The sequence below is a fragment of the Physeter macrocephalus genome, chromosome 8 (assembly GCF_002837175.3).
Source record: "Physeter macrocephalus isolate SW-GA chromosome 8, ASM283717v5, whole genome shotgun sequence".
Taxonomy (NCBI): domain Eukaryota; kingdom Metazoa; phylum Chordata; class Mammalia; order Artiodactyla; family Physeteridae; genus Physeter; species Physeter macrocephalus.
In genome coordinates, this window is record NC_041221.1 from 44,046,987 (window position 1) to 44,066,562 (window position 19,576).

At 42.6% G+C, this 19,576-nt stretch overlaps 1 protein-coding gene across 2 annotated transcripts in view; it reads right to left on the reverse strand.

Moving 5' to 3' along the window:
- Positions 1-19,576, reverse strand: part of ADAMTS12 (ADAM metallopeptidase with thrombospondin type 1 motif 12) — a 433,405-nt gene that overhangs the window by 55,813 nt on the left and 358,016 nt on the right. The window contains exons 19-20 of one of the 2 annotated variants that reach the window (XM_055086519.1): positions 14,714-15,832; positions 6,457-6,609 (exon numbers count right to left, since the gene is read on the reverse strand). In XM_055086519.1, the coding sequence (XP_054942494.1) occupies positions 6,457-6,609; positions 14,714-15,832 (1,272 nt within the window). The remainder of the gene's footprint in view (positions 1-6,456; positions 6,610-14,713; positions 15,833-19,576) is intronic. The other variant, XM_055086520.1, reaches the window with a different exon arrangement.

The following is a 19,576-nucleotide window of genomic DNA, read 5'->3' on the forward strand; positions in this document are numbered from 1 at the left end:
AGAAACGAAATTGAGTTATTTGTAGTGAGGTGGATGGACCTGGAGTCTGTCATACAGAGTGAAGTAAGTCAGAAAGAGAAAAACAAATACCGTATGCTAACACATATATATGGAATCTAAAAAAAAAAAAAAAGCATTCTGAAGAACCTAGGGGCAGGACATGAATAAAGATACAGACGTAGAGAATGGACTTGAGGACATGAGGAGGGTGAAGGGTAAGCTGGGACAAAGTGAGAGAGTGGCATGGACTTATAAATACTACCAAATGTAAAATAGCTAGTGGGAAGCAGCCGCATAGACAGGGAGGTCAGCTCGGGGCTCTGTGACCACCAAGAAGGGTGGGATAGGGAGGCTGGGAGGGAGGGAGACGCAAGAGGGAGGAGATATGGGGATATATGTATATGTATAGTTGATTCATTTTGTTATAAAGTAGAAACTAACACACCATTGTAAAGCAATTATACTCCAATAAAGATGTTAAAAAATAAAATAAAATCAGCCACAGAACAAATGCAGAAGGATGCTAATAATTTCCACACAAAGCAGCCATTTGTCTGACAAACAGATTTCCAGGAAATAACCCATGGTTAAAAATAGAGGGCTCTTTATTAGGAAGAGGAATTTTCTAAGACATAAGTGTACAATGGGGTTTTGTTTTCTTATTTTTCATTTGTTGCTACTATCTGTTATTCCTAGATTTTTCAAATTTGCATTACCTTTTTGTCAAAGAGTACATTCACATTCAGTGGGAAATGAAGTTTATTAATATGGTGAAGTAAATAATAAGGGAAGATACTCACTAGATCTGTGACTCTTCTGTTTCATTTTTCAGAAGGGCCTCTGATTCAGTTAGCAGGAGTGAAGTGGCAGGATATTAAATCACTCCACTCCAAAAACTGTTTTGCCTTTGTTTGCTGAATGCCAATTATTATATTCATTTTCTTATTGCCCTAAAGGAGGGTTATTTGTATTCAAGTTTTCCTAACCTGGAGTCTGTGGACCAGACTGAGGACAGGAGCCAGACTGAGGAGAATGGAAAGACTGGCTAATGCCCAGTTGTGTCCAAACAGGCCTAACCATTTTCTGCTTCTCACACCAGTCTGTTTAACTGATGGGATCAGCAAACCAGACTGAGTTAGAAACAAAATTCCTCTCAGCTTACAGGAGCCACTGGCAGAGAGAAAATGAAATCATAACCATTTCTTCCTTGTGTTGATTCTGATTTATGGAGTCATCCTGATACACTTTCCACATTAGACTTCTACCAAGTGTTCAGATGAGTATAACGAAGTTAATCAACGTGATTGGGAGGTCAGCAGATTGCATTCAAGTATGACCCTGACACCAAGTGGCTATGTGACTTTACCTGTCTAAGCCTCCGTTTCTCCATCGGTATTAAAAGGAGGATAAGCTGGATGGTTAAATTCTCCCAGCATTCTAGAGTGATATGTGTCTGGGACCACTGGACTTGTATTCTGCTTTGATTTCAGAATACTTTCTTGCTCTCCAAGTACTAAACCAGGATACGGAAATAACTCTTTTCTGCTCCTTTCCTTATGTTAAACAGATTCATAAGACCCTTAAGATCAAATAATTCATTCCAAAAATTGTGTGTTGAACAGCACCAAAATTCATCTGTCCATCTTCCCCCCACCCCATTCCCACTTCACTTCCTCCCTGTTATTGGGCACTTAGCTATATTCCAGCTTCTGTATCCCAATCTAGTAGAAGGAAGAAGTCACGTAATGAGTAGAAGTCGTAAAGATTATATGTCATAAGTCGTTCATGATCTAGTGAGGGAACAGAGGAGGAGGTGGTCAATTTCACCTGAAGAAGCCAGGCAAGGCTTGAATAGAGGAGCCAAAGCTTGAGCTGAATGAGGTAAGATGAGTAGATGCTCACTCAGCAGGCAAAAGAGCGTGGGGGACATTCAAAGTGGGGGTAATGGCATATATGGGCGCAGTGCCGTGAAGCAATAAGGCTTGTTCAGGAACATGTCCATCAGAATACTAAATCGGAGGGAAGGGGTGGACAAAGAGAGATGGGCAGGGGCCATGATGGAGGGCCTCACGGTCTGGACATCAGTCCTCAGCTAGAGTCGTCTTGGGTTCATGCTTTCTGTGGTCCTAAAGGTTTCCATTTGATTGCTGTTCTTTTCCCTACTTGGGGATTCCTTCATCTAAAACACTTGGGGCTTCCAAGACTGGGTGACAGTTTAGATGTACAACAAATTATATCAAGAGAAAATAAATGCAGTGATTTTGAGTGTATTATTCACCTTCCAGCTGGTCAGTTTTTGCTTTCTGGGCACAGAAGCTCCCCTATAATGTGCAGTTCTGTTTTGACTTTTGCACATTGGGCTTTGATGTATGTTTCTGGGAACACGTTATGTATGAGAGTCAGGGACTGTATTTAGCAAGACGGAGCTCTTTCCCTATTTTATTCATTTGTAAAAGTTCAGAGCTAAAAAAATGTAGCACTGGATATTATGAAACTCAAGGCCATAAGAAAAGGCTGCCACTTTTATTTTCCAAAAAAAGCTACAGGTAATAAGGTCAGCTATTGCTAAAATAAAATTGTAACACTACCTAGGTGGGAAGACAGATCATTCCAAGAAAACGTAAAAATCTTTGATTCATTTCAGAAATAATCAAGATCTGTTAGACTTAACTACAAAAAGTGATTATCATTCTAAGAAAGATAATAAAGTTTACAAAACTGCAGGAGGTACAGGCAAAATGTTCAATCAGGAAGTGTGTGGGGCTGTGGGGATGCATAGCTTTGGTGTCAAACCCAGGTGAAGGTTTCTCAAGTTCATCTTTGTCACTTACAGCATTTCTTCCAGCTCAAGAATCCCTTGTTTTCTTATGCAAATTTTAATGTTCTGAAATTGGCATGTGTCTTACAACTGATGTACGTATTTATTGTGTAGTGTTTCCTTTCTTTCTGAAAGGCTGCCATTAAATTGATGACCCGTCCCCCAGTTGACGGTCTCTCAGAACTGAGAGTATTAGTACTAGCTGATCATGTGTTAGTGACTTAAACCCTCCGAGCCTTCATTTCCTCAGTGGGAATTATAAAGAAGGTCGTTTATTGGGTAAAAATAAAATTGTTTACCTAAAATTCTTGTGCGGTGTCGGGTGCTTGGTGATATTTGGCGAGTGCCAGGACGCAAGGTAGGTCAAGCCCTCCAAAGCTCATGGTTCACCTTGTCTGCTGAGTCCTGGGGAGTGGAGACCTGATGGATGGGCAGGACTTACCCCACTGCCACCTTTCCATAACACCCCTGCCCCCAGTCCAGGAAGCCAGAAGTTAGCAAATGCCTGAGAACTACTCCTAACCTTTACCCAGAGCTCAAAGTTTGCCCAAGGCTGCATTTGAACAGTCTTTTACCCTTTACAAAGTTGTTGCACACACACTCTTTTGATCTGTACAACTTTATGAGATTAGTAGACACCGTAGGATCCGCTTCATTTCTCAGAGGTGAGAAAACTAAAGCTCCTAAGAGGTTGGAAGAAAGGACCAGCCTTCTATGCTGGTGACAAAGTGGAGCTGCCAACCCAGACGTGTCTGATCCCAGGCCCAGTGCTGCTTCCAGGATTCAATTCTGCAGACCTACGTTTTCTCAAGCACACCTCTGGGACAAACTTGAGGACCAAGTCCTGGAAGTTGTTTCAGACAGATCAACGCATGAAGAAGAAGCAAGCCGTTCCCCAAAACACAACTTCTAGACTTTTTAAAGGTAAAGATCTGAATGTACAGGTTCGTTGTACCGCCACATGTATGAGAAAATGTCCATAGCAGTTGTATCAGGGCTCCATCGTGGAGATGCGTGCTGCTGGAAACAGAAGCCAGTAAAACAGCTACAACTGAGACAGCACACACAGCAGTGGGGAGTTGCTGGGGAGTAACCCGGGGCCTCTGGGGTGATCCCTGCGGGTTCAAGTGAGGCTGCAGAATACCCTTAGTCCTACAAGAGTAAAGTGCCTCTGGATCTGGGGTAGTGGTGAGTGGGATCATGCAGAAAGATTCATGATCAAATTAGACTTCTTCCCTCGGAGAAAGTAGTTGTGAAAAGGTAAACCATCAAGTTGGCAGAATCTAAACCCTCTGGATATTTAAAGGCAAAACCAGGGGGTCTATTTTCCTTCTCTAGGGTTTGGAGGTGGGCCACTGAACAAGTTTAAGAGTCCCAATAGAATAGTGAAACTAAGGAGGCCTTCAAATCTTTCCTAGTGTATGATTTGGACTTTAGACATCCATATGAACTGGTTAATAATGTGGTAGTCAAAAAGCTGTATCATTCAGTCACCAAATATTTAAGATATACAATTTAAATCAACATTCCTAGGAAAAATGGAAGTCATGTATTCTATGTTCCCAATGACAGAAAAAACAGAAGTCAGGGCAATTGACTATCAGTAGTTAAATAGTGTCTTTGACATAAGGTTTATCTATTATCCTGAGAGAGGAGATATTTTCCTTACTGATAGGAATGGAGTAACTTTGAGGATTTGAGTTTAGATGGGTGGTTACCACATTCTGGAAGAACCTGGTGATGTGTCAGAGACAGCTTCTACAAAACCAGGAGTCTACAGGGGTTAATAAATACACCTACAAGCCTCCCGGCCATGAGAGAGAAGAGACCCAGAGACAGACACGGAAGGGAGGAGCTGGCAGAGCAGGGCTTTCTTTAGGGGGTCTGACCCCAGAGAAGAGCTACCGGATCTCCCATTCAGGCTTTTATATCAGCTAGAATTCCTAGAATTGTACAGTGGAGGGACCTTTTTAAAAGTGTGAGCTATTTCACACATCTGTCCTTTCTATGAGCCATGTAATTTCCAAGGAAAGGATTAGTCTCAGTGATGGGAAAGTGGAACTTTAGGACTTGGTCAACATTTAGCAAGGTCAGGGTTAGAAATGTTGCTTGAGATTCTTCTGGATATGGAAGAGAACTTTAGCCAGGCATTTAGTCCTTTTTTTGATCTTGAGTTTGCTACGAGTTGGAAGAGAAAGAAAACAGAACCAGCATTTGTTCCTGAAAGAAAAATGGTATGAAAACAGAAAAAGGGAGGTTGGCAGGCATCAAAGAAATGCGTGGTGATTTTCTCAGGGAGTCGCAGTACTTTCTCTTGCCAAAGATCAGAGCCTTTCTTTGGGAAAAGGGGCCTGATGCAGATAAATGACATTCCACACTCCTGTCTGTCAGATAAGTCTGCCAGGAGAACCAGAGACGTCCAGTGGGACACCTCATGGTCCTGCTTGTCTGTGGACGTGAGCTTTCTACAAGATGAGGCCGCTAACATCTAGAGGGGATGCCAGCCTCCCCAAACTTCTGGGTAGCTCTTTTCCCTTCTGTGTCAAGGCCATTAAGGGAAACTGGCTCCCCAGAGAGAAGACAGGGGCCTGCAGGGTGTCTTACAGGTGGGTGTGCTTCACAAACAGAAGGTGTATGCACAGCTCATACCTCTCACCCCTTCTGCCAAGCAGCTCTTAACCCCACCTCTGACCAATGTCTCTACGACCTGGCTGCATCTGTATCCCCCAGGGGCTGGCTCAGCCTCATCAGGGTGACAGGCAGGTTGGGCCCCATTGGTGCCCATTAGAACCAAGCCTGACTAATCCTAAAACCTGATAAAGCCTTTCATGAGGGACTATGCAGGCAGCACAGAAAAATGAGTAACCACAGCTAGATGAGCAAGGACAGGAAAATTGCCCTTCAGAAAGATCAGTATAGGATATACACTTTTAAAGACCAAATGTGTCTTTATGTTTCAGTTTTCTTTTCATTTTGAGTCTGGCAGATTCAATGTTATACTTGCTTTGTGAGCAGCTGCTGAACAATGATTTAATTACACTTGTGCTAATGTATCATTATTAATTATACTGCTAAATTTAAGCAATTTAGAAATAGTGTTGCATACTGGACAAGCAATTAATTACACAAATTATTATTATTTTTTTTCCTCAGTTTATAAGGTAAGGGAAGACAGGCAGATAAAAACATGTGGGTTGGGCTTCCCTGGTGGCGCAGTGGTTGAGAGTCCGCCTGTCGATGCAGGGGACACGGGTTCGTGCCCCGGTCCGGGAGGATCCCACATGCCGCGGAGCGGCTGGGCCCGTGAGCCACGGCCGCTGAGCCTGCGCCTCCGGAGCCTGTGCTCCGCAACGGGAGAGGCCACAACAGTGAGAGGCCCGCGTACCGCAAAAAAGAAAAAAAAAAAAAAAAAAAAAAAAAGCATGTGGGTTACTGAAAACTCTGCTTGTTCTCAGGCTATTGTGTAACTTGAAGCAGGCCTATGGTAACACCTGATTTACGCATTCACCAGTTTATCAAAGCAAAGGGCAGAAAGGAGGCAGGAAGGGAGGAAGGAAAGCCGCTTTAGCAAATGACGCTCGTATAAGCCCCTCCCCGCCCCCCTGACACCCCCAACACTGTTGAGCCTGATCAGTTACCTTGCTCCAGTTTCCCACTTTCCAGCCAGCGCAGGGACGGAGGTGGCACCTCTTAGCAGGGTCAGGCCTCTGTAGGGCAGCGCAGTCGGAATCCACGTGGGTGCTGCACCGCACGCTCCGCCAGTAGGCCCCCAGGCCACACGTGGTGGAACACTGCCAGGGGGTGGAGGGGAGGAGAGAGAAGACGGAGGCTCAGGGCCGCTTTCTCAGACACACCCCACCCCACCCTGGAGTCGGGGGTCCTCAATCTCAGCTACTCACTAAAACGGCCTGCAGAGCTTTTGAACAAACCAGCGCTGAGGCTCCAACCCCAAACAATCCGAACGCCTGTGGGTAGGGCTCAGGCAGGAGTATTTAAGAAACAAATCCCAGGTGATTCTAATAAGCAGCCAGGCTTGCGAATCCCTGATTTCTCCGTGGGAGGAAAACCCAGTGCAAATGGAGATGTGCTTCCCTTTAAAAAGTATCCTGGTGGATGGACCTAGAGTCTGTCATACAGAGTGTAGTAAGTCAGAAAGAGAAAAACAAATACTGTATGCTAACCCATACATATGGAATATAAAATTTTTAAAAAAATGGTCTTGAAGAACCTAGGGGCAAGACGGGAATAAAGACGCAGACCTACTAGAGAATGGACTTGAGGACACGGGGAGGGGGAAGGGTAAGCTGGGACGAAGTGAGAGAGTGGCAAGGACATATATACACTACCAAACGTGGGGTAACTAACACACCATTGTAAAGCAATTATACTCCAATAAAGATGTTAAAAAAAAAAAGTATCCTGGCGTGAAGGCCTGGGGAAGGGGGTGAGCTGCAGGCAGCTGCCGCATTTCACCAATGCCGCTCATAGAAAGGGAAGAGCAGAAAATAGCCCCGGTCAACATTTTTTCAACTGGCTCATTTATGGAGGCAAATTCTCCTTAAAATTCTTTAGGATTGGATTTGAATCTCTCATAAGTTCCTAGCTTTTTTTCCTCTGTACTATATTATGTGTGTATATATATGATATACATATATATATACATTAGAGATAATAACAGCTGAAGTGCATAGATTGATTGCACTAGTGGCCCCATTGTTCACACCCATGCTCTTTTCAATGGACTTCACAGCTCCTCTCATCATATGGTGGAGTGTATTTCCCCAGCTGCTGAATCAGGACTGTTCTTGCAATTTTCTTTTGCCAAGAAATTGCAGTGGATGCTGTTGTGCCACTTCTCAAGAGGCCTTGCTTGTTTCGGTTCTCTCTTGGACCCTTGTCTCTGCCATGAGAATAAAACTGGGCTAGCCTGCTGGAGGATGAGACATCATGTGAAACCCAGCTGGGTGACCCAGCCGAGCCCATCTCAGACCAGGCAGCCTTCAGATGACCCTTCAGCAAATGCATGACAAGCCAAGCTGAGGTCAGCTAAGCTCAGCCCGGGTCAGCAGATACTCCTAGCTGACCCAGAAACTGATGGACAAAAATTAATGTTTACTGAGATTTTGTGGTTGGTTGTTATATAGCGTTATTGTGGCAATGGACGACTGATACAAGTACACAACAGGTACCTTTCCTATATTTTCTCTAACCTCTGAGACTCAGGATACAATTATAATTCTGCAGTTGACTAATTGTGCAATCTTTTGCAGTTTCCTAACTTCCCTAGCATGTGAAACTGGTGATAACACTAAGACCTCATTTATTAAGTTGCTGTGAGAACAACAGAGGTAATTCACACACAAAGTGAGTGCTCTACAAATGCTACCTATGAAACATAGCCTACCTGCAAGGTCAGCATTATGAGTCCCACTTTCCAGATTTCCGGGGCCCAGAGAGCTTAGCAGTCATGCTCAAGGTCACACAGACAGTACAATGTTAATTTCACATTACGACATGGAGAAAAACATGACGTTTGCCCCAAACCCAGGACAGGAGCTAGTGAGACCAAATTCCCAGGCTACTGATGACCCTGGTACATCACAAGTGATGTCTACAGTTCTTTGTACCATATTTATGTTGTAAATAAACACATGTCTCTGGAGCTCCGAATCTAGTCCTGTTAGATTCAGATGTTGTGAGTAGACATTTGTTTCTTTTTGACAATTTCTATTTAGACAGCAAATGAGTCCAAAGGTGAAGCTGACAGGAGGATGTCCATGGAACCAGTAAGTAAAAGGGGATTCCACTGATTGTCTCTTAAGTTAATTTCAAATTAGGAGTGCACGCGGCGGGGTCAGAGAAGAGAGGAGGACCCTAAGGAGGCAGAAGGGACGACTTGCTTGTTCTGGGAACTTTCTCCCTCGTTACAGCTAGTGACCCTGTGATAACCGATTTACCAGGTCAAGGAGCAGGTTTGGGGGTGTTCAGAACTGGAACTGATGTGCAGCGCTGCATCAGAATCCTGCGAAAACTGCTGTGAAAGGCTGCGGAAAATTTTACTGTCACTTCCATTTACAGGACTGCACAGCATACATTTCACTGACTGGCCCAAGGGATCCGACTGAATGATGAGGCAATTTGATGAGAGGTGATCTTCTGTCAAAATGAGATCCACCCACACCCATGATACTGTGAAGCACCTACATTTTCTGTCTTATAAACGGATATCAAAGCCAATGCTTACTGAGTGCTTCCTATGTGCCTGACACTCTCCTACACATAGTTATTCCTTTTATCTCATAACAATCTTATGAATCAGGCATCGTCATCATCCTCATTTTAAAGATGAAGAAATGGGTGCAGTGAGAACATACAGTTAGTAAATGATGGAGCCAATACTCAAACCCAGAACATCTGCTTTCTAGATTTATGCCTATTCACAGTGTTAACTCGGTTTTTATATCAATTCTTTAGTAATTTTCAAAATCACAGGTAGTCAGAGGAACATGCTGTGTATGCTGGGGGACATGAACACCCCTTCAACACAGGACAGAAAGGGAGGACACAGAGAGAGAAATTTCAGATCGAATGCTAAGGAACTTTAGAAATTACAATACTTCCAATCTTAAAGAGCAGGAAAGGCTTTATGGAAGAAGAGGCTCAAAGCTTGATACTGAAGAACAGTATCAGTAGAACGTAAAAGGACAAAGGAGAAAGAGATGGAAATTCCAGGCAGAGGAAACAGCATAAACAAAGGCATTGAACTGGGACGAGCAGGAGGTTTAGTGGAAACTGAGCAGTTTAGATTTGGGGAAGCTTTACGATGGATGAAATCATAGGAGGCAGTGTGTTGAAAGCAGAATTATTCGAGGACCTGAAGGCTGTTGGATATTGGAGTGGAGTTTATCTGATATGTAATGGAGAGACATTAATGATTTGTGATCAGGAGTTTGGAATCATTAGAAAATTCCGTTCAGAAGAGTAATATGGCACTCTTACATCTCTCGTGACGACGTATGGAGAGCATTGGGGAGGGGAGAGATTGGAAGTGCCCAGACCAGTTAAGGGCAAAGGCAAGAGTCCTAACAAGAGTAGTAACCAAGGGTTCTCCATTCTCAACTACTGGGGCACTATTGGTATTTTGGACTTCCCTCAATGTCACAGGACCCTCATTGTCTTTGGCTCTCAGACACTGAATACTGGTAGCAGCCCCCATCCCCCATCATTGTAACAAACAAAAGCATCGCTACTCTTTCCAGATGCCTCCCACGGTTAGATTGGAAACTCCTGAGCCTAAACTGACAGGAAATGAAGAGGAGATGACAGAAATGATGAGATGACACAGACCTGAAAGAAACACTGTTAGGGTTTTTCTAGTAGGACAAGGGAAGACTGATACCAGTGGTGATCCTGGGGTTCCTAAGGTGTGGTGATTGAGTGGCCAGTGATGCCATTATAGGGAGGGACAATCCTAAAGAACCAACTTCAGATATGGGTAGAATAAAAAATCAGGGGAGAGTGGGAAACTCAAAACCCAAAGTTTTCATTCTGAATCCTGACCCTCTCAGACAATTCTGTGTATTAAACATTTTGTCTCAAAACATGCATAAAGGGAGCAGGCATCAAGCCCTGTCATGAAGGGGACTCCTGCCAAATGTGGAACTCTGTTCTTGTAATATCCTTGTAGCTTTACAAACCTTTGCAATCTGGGCCAATTCCCCCTTTCCAGCCGAACTGCCTAGAATTAATAGCTCTCAATGGCTCCACCATGGTTGCCAAATTTTTGGTGAGCTATGATGTGTTCAATAAGAGGCTTTATTTCTGTCAAAGTCAAAGATATGACATGAGACAGAATTAATTTTTGTATCTTGATCTACTAAAATCAAAATGCGTCAGTTAACCTCTGGGCTCAAACAGTCATCAGGGTTGATAGGTACTTTTATTTAGGTTTAGTTTATTTGGATATAGTAACTTCTCATTAGATCAATTAACATTTATCAATTAATTAATATGTATTAAATATCCTCAGGACAAAAGCGTTAAAACATATTTACATAAGAGTATGGGAAAGGAAACTAATTTCTGGGTCATCCTAAAGCTACTTTTTAATGAAACTTTTGTATGAATTTGTGGACGGAGAAGAGCTGTCCATCTTTATTAACAGTCCTAATGTGGGGACTGTCCCATCTGAGAACTGTGATAGCCTCCAAAAGGGTCTCTCCTTTGGGCTGCACTTTGGTATCTCCTTCCATCTCAATACTATAAATGTTCTCCCCAAAGTCACCAGTGACCTTCTAATTGTAAGCTCCATTAGGCCCACTGTCAGTCTTCACGTTCTTAGACGTCTGTGGCACCATATTTCTTGATTTAAGCCTTCAATATTAGACTGTTCCTTACCAGTCTTTCACATGGAATCTCTTTGTCAGCCAGCTCCTTAAAATGGTGGTGTTTTCCAGAGTCCCAACCCTGGACCACTCCTCTCTGTGGCCTACAGGCTGTGCTTGGGTGACCTCATTCACTTCCAAGGTTCTAACTTCTACCTATTGATCATGGCTACCAAATTTTATCTCCAGTTTTCACCTCTCTCAAGAACCTCAGACCCATACACACAAACATCTGCTGGTTATCCTTTGGATATCCCACAGGTCCTATCAACTAAACTTGATCTGTAACGGAACTCATCATCCTTCCTTTGTCTCTTTTGAAACTTACTCTTCCTATACATTGTACTATACCTCAGTTTATAGGAGCATCACCTAACGGACACCCAAGATTCCAACAGAATAGTCATGACAGACTCGTCCTCTCCTCTCTCCTCTTCATACCCCACATTCAATTCCCCACAAAGTCCTGCTGATTTTAAGTTCTCAGTGACTCCTGAATTTATCTTCCCTTCTTCATCCAAGCATTCTTGTCCTATTTCTCATTCCTCATCTGGACTACTACAGTATTCTCCCAACAGGCCAACTCCCTCCTCCTCACTGCTTCCAGAATGAGCTACCTAAAACACACAATGGGCCGTGTCATTCAGTGGCAGAGACTGCTAGATACGCACGACAATCCTTTTTCCTCTTCTTCCTGGGTATACAATTAGATTACATTTTCCATCCACCTTGCTGTTTGGTTTGGTCATATGACTGAGTTCTAGACAATGGAATGTGAGCAGAATTGATAAGTGCCCCTTCTAGACTTGGCTCATAAAACCTCCCATAGGAGTGCCTCTGTGCTCTTTTCCCTTTCTGTGACTAGGATGGTGACCCCAGGGCAAATTTGAAGATGGGAGGATGGCAGAGCCATTGTCAGACTGGATCCCCAGCATCATTTTCTACTACCACCATTGCAGACATGGAATCACCTTGTATTATTATGCTGAGTGAGAAATCAATTTCTGGCGAACCATAACCTGTTTGGCTCTATTTGTTACCAACAGCCTAGCCTCTGTGTGTGTGTGTGTGTGATTTCTAATTACATACACATACTGTACACAAGTCATTCATACTTTATTCTGATACTGATCCCATATAGATGCCTTTTATCATCTACACTTTCACACTCCATTTGACCTAGCTTGTATTCTTCTCAAGGCCCACAGTGTCTTTAGTGGTAGATACTTTCAGACTTCATCTCCACTGGCTAATTAACAAAATCCTACAAATTAACTAGTAGCCTCAGTTTCCATAACTTGTTCTCTTTGTCTTTGAGTATGGACACACTGTCCAGACTGCTTTCTTGGATGCAGAGCAATAAGCCTATTTTCTGTCCTTAAGGGATGCCCCATGCTTTTGGAAAGAAAGATACCTTTGGCTGGTACTACTTAAAAGGATATCATTCATAAAACCTAAACAGAACATTTTTATTTCAAAATATCTAGGCTGAACCCACTGCAGTGACATTATAGGCACCATTTGCCCCTGTGAACTCAAAAGTAACCATGGAGCCCTCAATGTTATTTTAAGTACCTTCTTGTGAACTATGTGATTTTCTCATCAGTCTACCCAGGGTCACCACATAACTGGCATTGTTTTTATGTCATATGACCAAAGAAGAAACAAAAATAGCAGAAGGTAGAGAGAGTGGTGATGTTTTCTGATTTGCAAAGCAATGGATCATAGGCTATGAAGTCTTTCTGCTTGGGTTCAAATCCCTGCCGGGTCACTCATGAGTGTGTGTGATTCTGGCTAGCTACTCCACCTTTCAGCTCCAGTTTCCTGATCTCTACAATGGGGGCCGATATTACCAATCTCCTTGGGCTGTGGTGAGGATTCACGCATTCACATGAATGCATGTGCATTAGCATAAAATCACGCTATAAAGCATGGCACACACTGTATAGATGTTCATTGTCAACATCCTCCTCATCATTAAGAGCCCATTAGGACTTTCCTAATGGAAAGAAACCTGACTAAAATGTCAGGGATCATGAGACCCACTCCTCTCCTTTCTTTCAACAAACTGGATTACTCTTAAGCAGGAAAATCTTTTCTCCTCCTGAACCTGGATTCTTTACTTCCAAATGGGGATAATAAGATGCCCCTCCATTGACAGAAAATGAAATGAATGTGATTTCACTTTAGAACTTAAAGTAAATCAATGTGAAACAGTTCAAATGCAAACAAAAAATTTTGGAAGTTTGACTATACCTATTTTGTTTTTTTTGCCAGTATAGTCAATTTCAGGACCAATGATGCTGATTAATTCATACAAAAGAATTTTATATAGCTAAACTGTCGATTGGTACTGAAATTCACTAGAGAGACAGCAGATAAGAGCAGAAAGATTTAGAAGATTCATCATCCAACAGACATGTCCATAGACAAGTTACTTAACTGTTAAAAATCTTAGTTTTTCTCTACATAAATTGGTATAAACAAGACCCTACCTACTCCCTAGGACTGTCAAAAAGAGAAAATAGTAGACTACATATGGAAGTGGTTTGGAAATTAACATGCTTCATAAATGAAATATATTGTTATTTTATATTAACTGTTAACACTTCTTTTTAGCTAGAGAGATGAGTCATGCATTGTCATCAAAAATGCTGAATGACATCAACATGTGATTATTTTGCCACAAAGTCCTCTTTTGCATTGTCAAGTTATTTTTAACAAGTTCACATACTGTGCATTTGAAATTCAAGTGGGTGAGAAATGATTTTGATGCTTCAAAGGTTGTAATTAGTTCCAGAAATGAAGAAGCAAATATCTAGCCAAATTCCTCAAACCTGAAAACAGGGACCAACACTTTGACATCATGTTTATTTTCTTATTCCTCTATCTTCTAATCCTTTTAACAAGCCAAAACGAATTTTTTTTTTAATGCAGGCAAACACTGAGTCCAAAAAGAAAAGAAATGCTTGATACAGTGAGCTACAGAATTCTTTTAAAGAAATTTGTCTTAGATTTCCATTCCAATTGTGATTGCTTGACAGGTTTAAACCGGAGTCTCAACACTGGCTTTCTGAATGAAATATGAACACAGGTCCTTCCAGTGGTCCCTCTTCACAGCGTCATTACAGTTTGTAGCTGGAAGGGACACTGGAGAGGAGCGGTGAGCTACATTAGTTCCACTGTTCTGTAGATCAAAAGCAGGCTCAGAGAGAGAGACTGAATTCTCCACTGTCACACAGCTGGCTGACTCAGGTCTCCTGATTTAGTTCTAGGTTCTTTTCACTATATCTCACTATATTTGTTCTCCTTCCCTGGATTTTTTTTTTTTCCTTTCATTTTTGGAGTTAAGGAGGTGAAGAGGGAGGTGAGGGCATGGACCTGATTGCTTCACTCTTTTGTACATTAGACTATGTTTTACACAAGTCCATTTTGAAATTTGCACAGGAATGCAACACTCCTAGCTAATTTCCATATAGAATCAGGCCTGGGTAAGAAACAGAACTCCTACCTCGCTCCAGTTTCCAACAGTCCAGTACACAGGGCCGCGGCCCGTTGAGAGCTGCTTGTAATCCGAGGCATTCAGCAAAAACCCTTCAGCAATCAGACTTGTTGCGTCTTCCTCGGTCAGGACTGGTCCGGAACTCTGTGTTAGATTCATGTTGCTTGGCAGTTCTCGGGGGTGATGCTTTACTGGCTTTTCTGAGTATGCTGGCTGGTGGTCTCCTCCCAGAGGGAGTGGAGTGTTAGCTGGCTTTTCAGTGACCATCCCCTCGGCTCTGGGTGCACCATTTTTGAGAGTGGTGGGCCTTTGGCTGGGCACCAGTCCTTCCGACACTGTGCTGAAGGGTGGCCGTAGGGATGCCCCTCTAAGATAGGGTGTTGGCGGAGGTCCAAGTGGCACTTCTGTACTTCTTTCCACTGGAGCAGCACTTCCAGGTACTCTGATCTGGGTCCATGTCACAGAGTTGTTCTCATCTTTGTTCTCATGTTGTTCCCGGTCTTCCCCTGAGCCACTGTGAATCTCCATTTCTGGCTCTTTGGTCAAGGGATTATAAAGTGGAGTCACCTGCCATGTCACAGGATTGCTGGAAGTTGACAAATCAGAACCACTCATTGTTGTGACTACAAGGTCTCCGTCTGAGATAGGATCAGTGTCTGGATTGGAAACATTCTCTTCATTTGGCTGGGTACTCAAAGACCAGGAAGTGAGCATGGGCTGGGAAGTACTTCCAGTGGAAATGACATAATGGGAGTCCAGTTCAGTTTGGGTTGAACTATTCTGCCACAGTTTCCCATCCAGGTCTCCGTCTTCGGAGGCTGTGGTAGGACCAGGGCTGTTGATCGTCAGAGCACTTGTGTTCACAGGCCCAGGCACTGTGGGTGTAGTCAGCACCCTAGGACTAGGTGTAGTTGGAGGGATGGGCTTGAAGGGGTCAGTTGTTGGTAGCTTCTTCCCATTGGAAATTGTGCCTTTGTTGGGTTTCAGAATTCTCCGGCTAGATGGGCACTGCTGGAGGCCACACAGAGCTCGGCTATTGGGTTTCCTTGTCACGTCGCAGGGCTCATTGTGGTTCTTGGCACACGTGACACTGCGAATCCGCACTCCGCCACCACAGGAAACGGAACACTGGAAAAGAGAGAGGGCTGTTAGTCTAGTTTGGTGGAAAGATGTGTTGGTTCTCATGCTAAGGTTTATGGCAAATCAGGACAGGCCCAGTAGAAACTGAACTGTGCAGCTAAAATCGTTCTCTATCTCTGTATAGGGTTTCTGTGCAATTTTAGTTTCCCATGGAAATATGTATCTCTGGGAGACCACCTAAGGCTCAGGACTAACCATTTACCCTTCACAAACTGAAGATGCAAACCATGAAATAGTAAAACTGAAGTCTCCCGGGGCTATGACTGTTGGATAGTAGATCCACAAAGAGTGCAATGATTTAAACAGATCACCTAATTTTCAAAAAGGGATAGTGATATTATCTTCCCTAGGGTTTGATGCTATTAAATTAATGTAAACTGTTGACGTATTTTTTGGAATCTATTAATTTAATGATATGAGCCTTTCCCTTTATATCCATATAGCCACATAGCCTCACTCAGACATCCTAAGCTCCATTTTCTTGCCTGTGTCAGATGGACTCAGATTAAAAACTAGACAATAACCATACTCACATATGTATACAGATCCAGGACCTTTTATGAAATTTAAAGATGGGTAGTTAACCAAAGGTGGGGAGATACCATTTCCAAAGAGTTAGGGGAGTCCTGTAGCATGGTGCTGATATACACATGGACGCCGTGGCAGGTCCCCCTCCCTAGTGGTCCCTCCAGGCTCTGTAGGACACAGGCAGCTAGACTGCCTTTGGGGGAAACCTAACAGGACAGTCATTTCTCAGGATTCATGGTAAAGACTATGTCATCAGTCTTAGCAGCTGCAAACCACACATAGTTGCTACATAACACTAAATTTCTTGATATTTTGAAAAAAATCCATATTTTTACCAAACTGCTCCATTTTTAGCCTTCCTTTCCAATGACGTTTTAAGTTAACCACCAAATATTGGTTCTTGAACATGGACTGTCCAGGAGTCTGTGCTGACTGTTTCACATTCGTCTGTCTTACATCTCTGACCCTAAAGTAGGTTTCTTGAAGATGGGGACTACATAATGTTTCCTGGATTTCAAAGGGCTTCACAGCCAATATTCTGTGTGATACCCTGTGAATATGAGCCCTGTGAGATTTATAGGGCTGTGAGATTTACAAGGCTGGAATTATTATTCCATCTCTTACAAGAGAGGAAGCTGACACCCAGGAACCTGCTTGAAAGGCTGTAAGTCAGTGGCAGAGTAAGAATTAGATTAATTCCATGCCCCTCCCCACCGACCAAAAAAAAAACCTAGCACAGCACAGTGGAAAGCAGTTTGTCTACTGAATTTACTTATTGACTTAACCAAACTTTTGATTTCTGAAAACTTACCCAAAGGAAGAAACTGTTTCTTATCCATAACTGAATTCCAGGATAGTTCTTGGGATACAATGATCACTTTACTACATACTTATTACATGACTGTTCTACTTGGAAAATAATCAGGAATGGGAAAATTCTTCTCCCTGTGAACTTATGCATTTTTCAGCTTGAATTTTTTGCCTTCTCAAGTCCTGTTTTCAATTTCCTCTGTATTGGAAAATAACTTCCCCCTTTATTTTGCTCCAATCCAGCATAATCACTCACTGATGTACGATAGCTCTGTTGAAATCAGCATCTTTGAAAAGCAGGAGAGACACGTGAGCACAAAAGACTGTGCAGCTCAGGGAATGTTCAACTGCAGGTTTGGGGTCAACCAGATGTCAACAAACACTCAAATGCCCAGCTCTAAGACTGAACTTCCAAGCTCTGATATAATAATATTAATCTTTGGTGGGAACAGTGCTTCATGGACCAAGAAATGCACACTTATTTCCAACCAAGTGGGGACTACCAGCTAAAGCTCTCAGAGCCCAGCGGTGAGGAAATGGTTTCTTCCAGCACTTTCCACGACTCACTTCACTTTGGAGCCTGGGACAGGCAGGCTGGGGGTATTTATTTTCCTGGTTTAGTGCAATATTTCTGCTCTTCTTGGGTATGAGGACACTTTATGCTCCATCCATTATAGTCATTCTGAGTCACTTCTCCACTTGTTACCTTCTGATTCCATCTCCTAGGGTTTTCAAATCTCCACTTTGTAAAAATGTATCAGTCTAACCAAATAATCCTCCATGTATGTCTGAACATATTTCCACGATGGCAACCTCAGGTAGGCTCTGATCAAGAGGTGATTCATAAATGAGGACCCTGCTAGCACTAACGCCAACTATTCTCAAGCCGCAGGTGTACTCTGGTTTGGGTTTTCTTTCCAAGAAATGTCAGAGCAGACAAAGCTCATAGTAGGAAGCTCTTTGATTTTCCTTTTCTTTCTTTTCATTCCCTTTTTTCTTTGTTTATTTTGATTTGCAATGCCCCTAATACCCACAGACTTTACTGTACAACTTTACAAGCATTTCTAAAAATCCAAAAATATATGGGTGTGTGCCCTCCACCCCACGTTGAACTATGAAGTAAAAGAGCTATAAAACCTGTAAGAAATAGCTTAAAGCCCTCAAGATGCCATTATTAACACCATGCATGATGCAGGGACTAAGCCTCAGAGCTTCCTCATCTAGAAATTGAAAGTAATACTCACCTTTCAAGCCTGCTGTGAATATTATATAAGAAAACAACCTTAACATAGTACATAATATATAGAAGAAATTGGGAATTGGAAACTATTATTATCACTGTTATAATACTGATGCTGATAATAACAATAGTAATAGTAATAACAAAGGGCATGGGGGTCCCCAATTTCTACTATCCTCGTGAAGTACAGAGTGACGCATGGACCTGTCTTAGGGCATGCTGTGAAGTGAGCAGGTGTCTGAGTAAAGCAGTTGTTGGCACAAGTCTAGAAGACACCTGTAGAGGCCCATATATCTCATGGGTTTATTGCTGGATTTTCTTTTAGGTTCAGGTTTCCTAGGACTAATAGATGGATAAGTTTTTTATTTTTAATTTACAAATTACAAGTATTAAATAATCTTATTCACTGTGAACTTGTTCAGCCTAAAAGAATAAAGCAGGAGTAAATAATCACTATCCAGGTGGTTGCTTAATTAAAATACATTAGCTTTTGATCTTTCAAAACAGAAGATTATTCTAGAACAGAAACGCCAAAGTGGCAGCCTAAGGGCTACATGTGGCCCATTGGCATGTATTCTTTGGTCTGCTCAACCTCAAAACAAACAAGCAAACAAACAAAATACAAACACCAAATTAGCAGCCAACATTTAAAAATGAGCAGATATCATTGTAAAACTCCAGGTTTTTAGCTTCTCTTGAAAAAGCAGATGATCTGTACCTATTGCTCCATTCCCAAATGGCAATTCAAAACTTCACGAATGGATACCTGGGTCTGGGAAAGTTTGTATGTTTTCCACCTACCATTCATCCCTATCTGCTTTCGTTACTCAGGAGACACGGAATCTTTCAAATAATCGATGGATGCCATTCCTTCACATTGGGGCATATTGTACCCAGTGAGAGAGTCAGTGTTAACTATCTACCAAGTATATTGGGCCTAAAAACTCAGTTGCCTTTTCTCATAGTCACAGCAGAACAAGCAGTGTTGTTGTGCCTTCAGCCCATGCTTCTTCCAGTACATCTTCCAACTGTGTTTATCTCCTTAGAAGCTGTCAAACCCTTCAGATGAGATAAATGCAGGACACAAAGCCACACTTAGAACTCATCTCAACTGGTAGTTTCAGGATTCTCAAAACCAATTTCCGCTATGATTA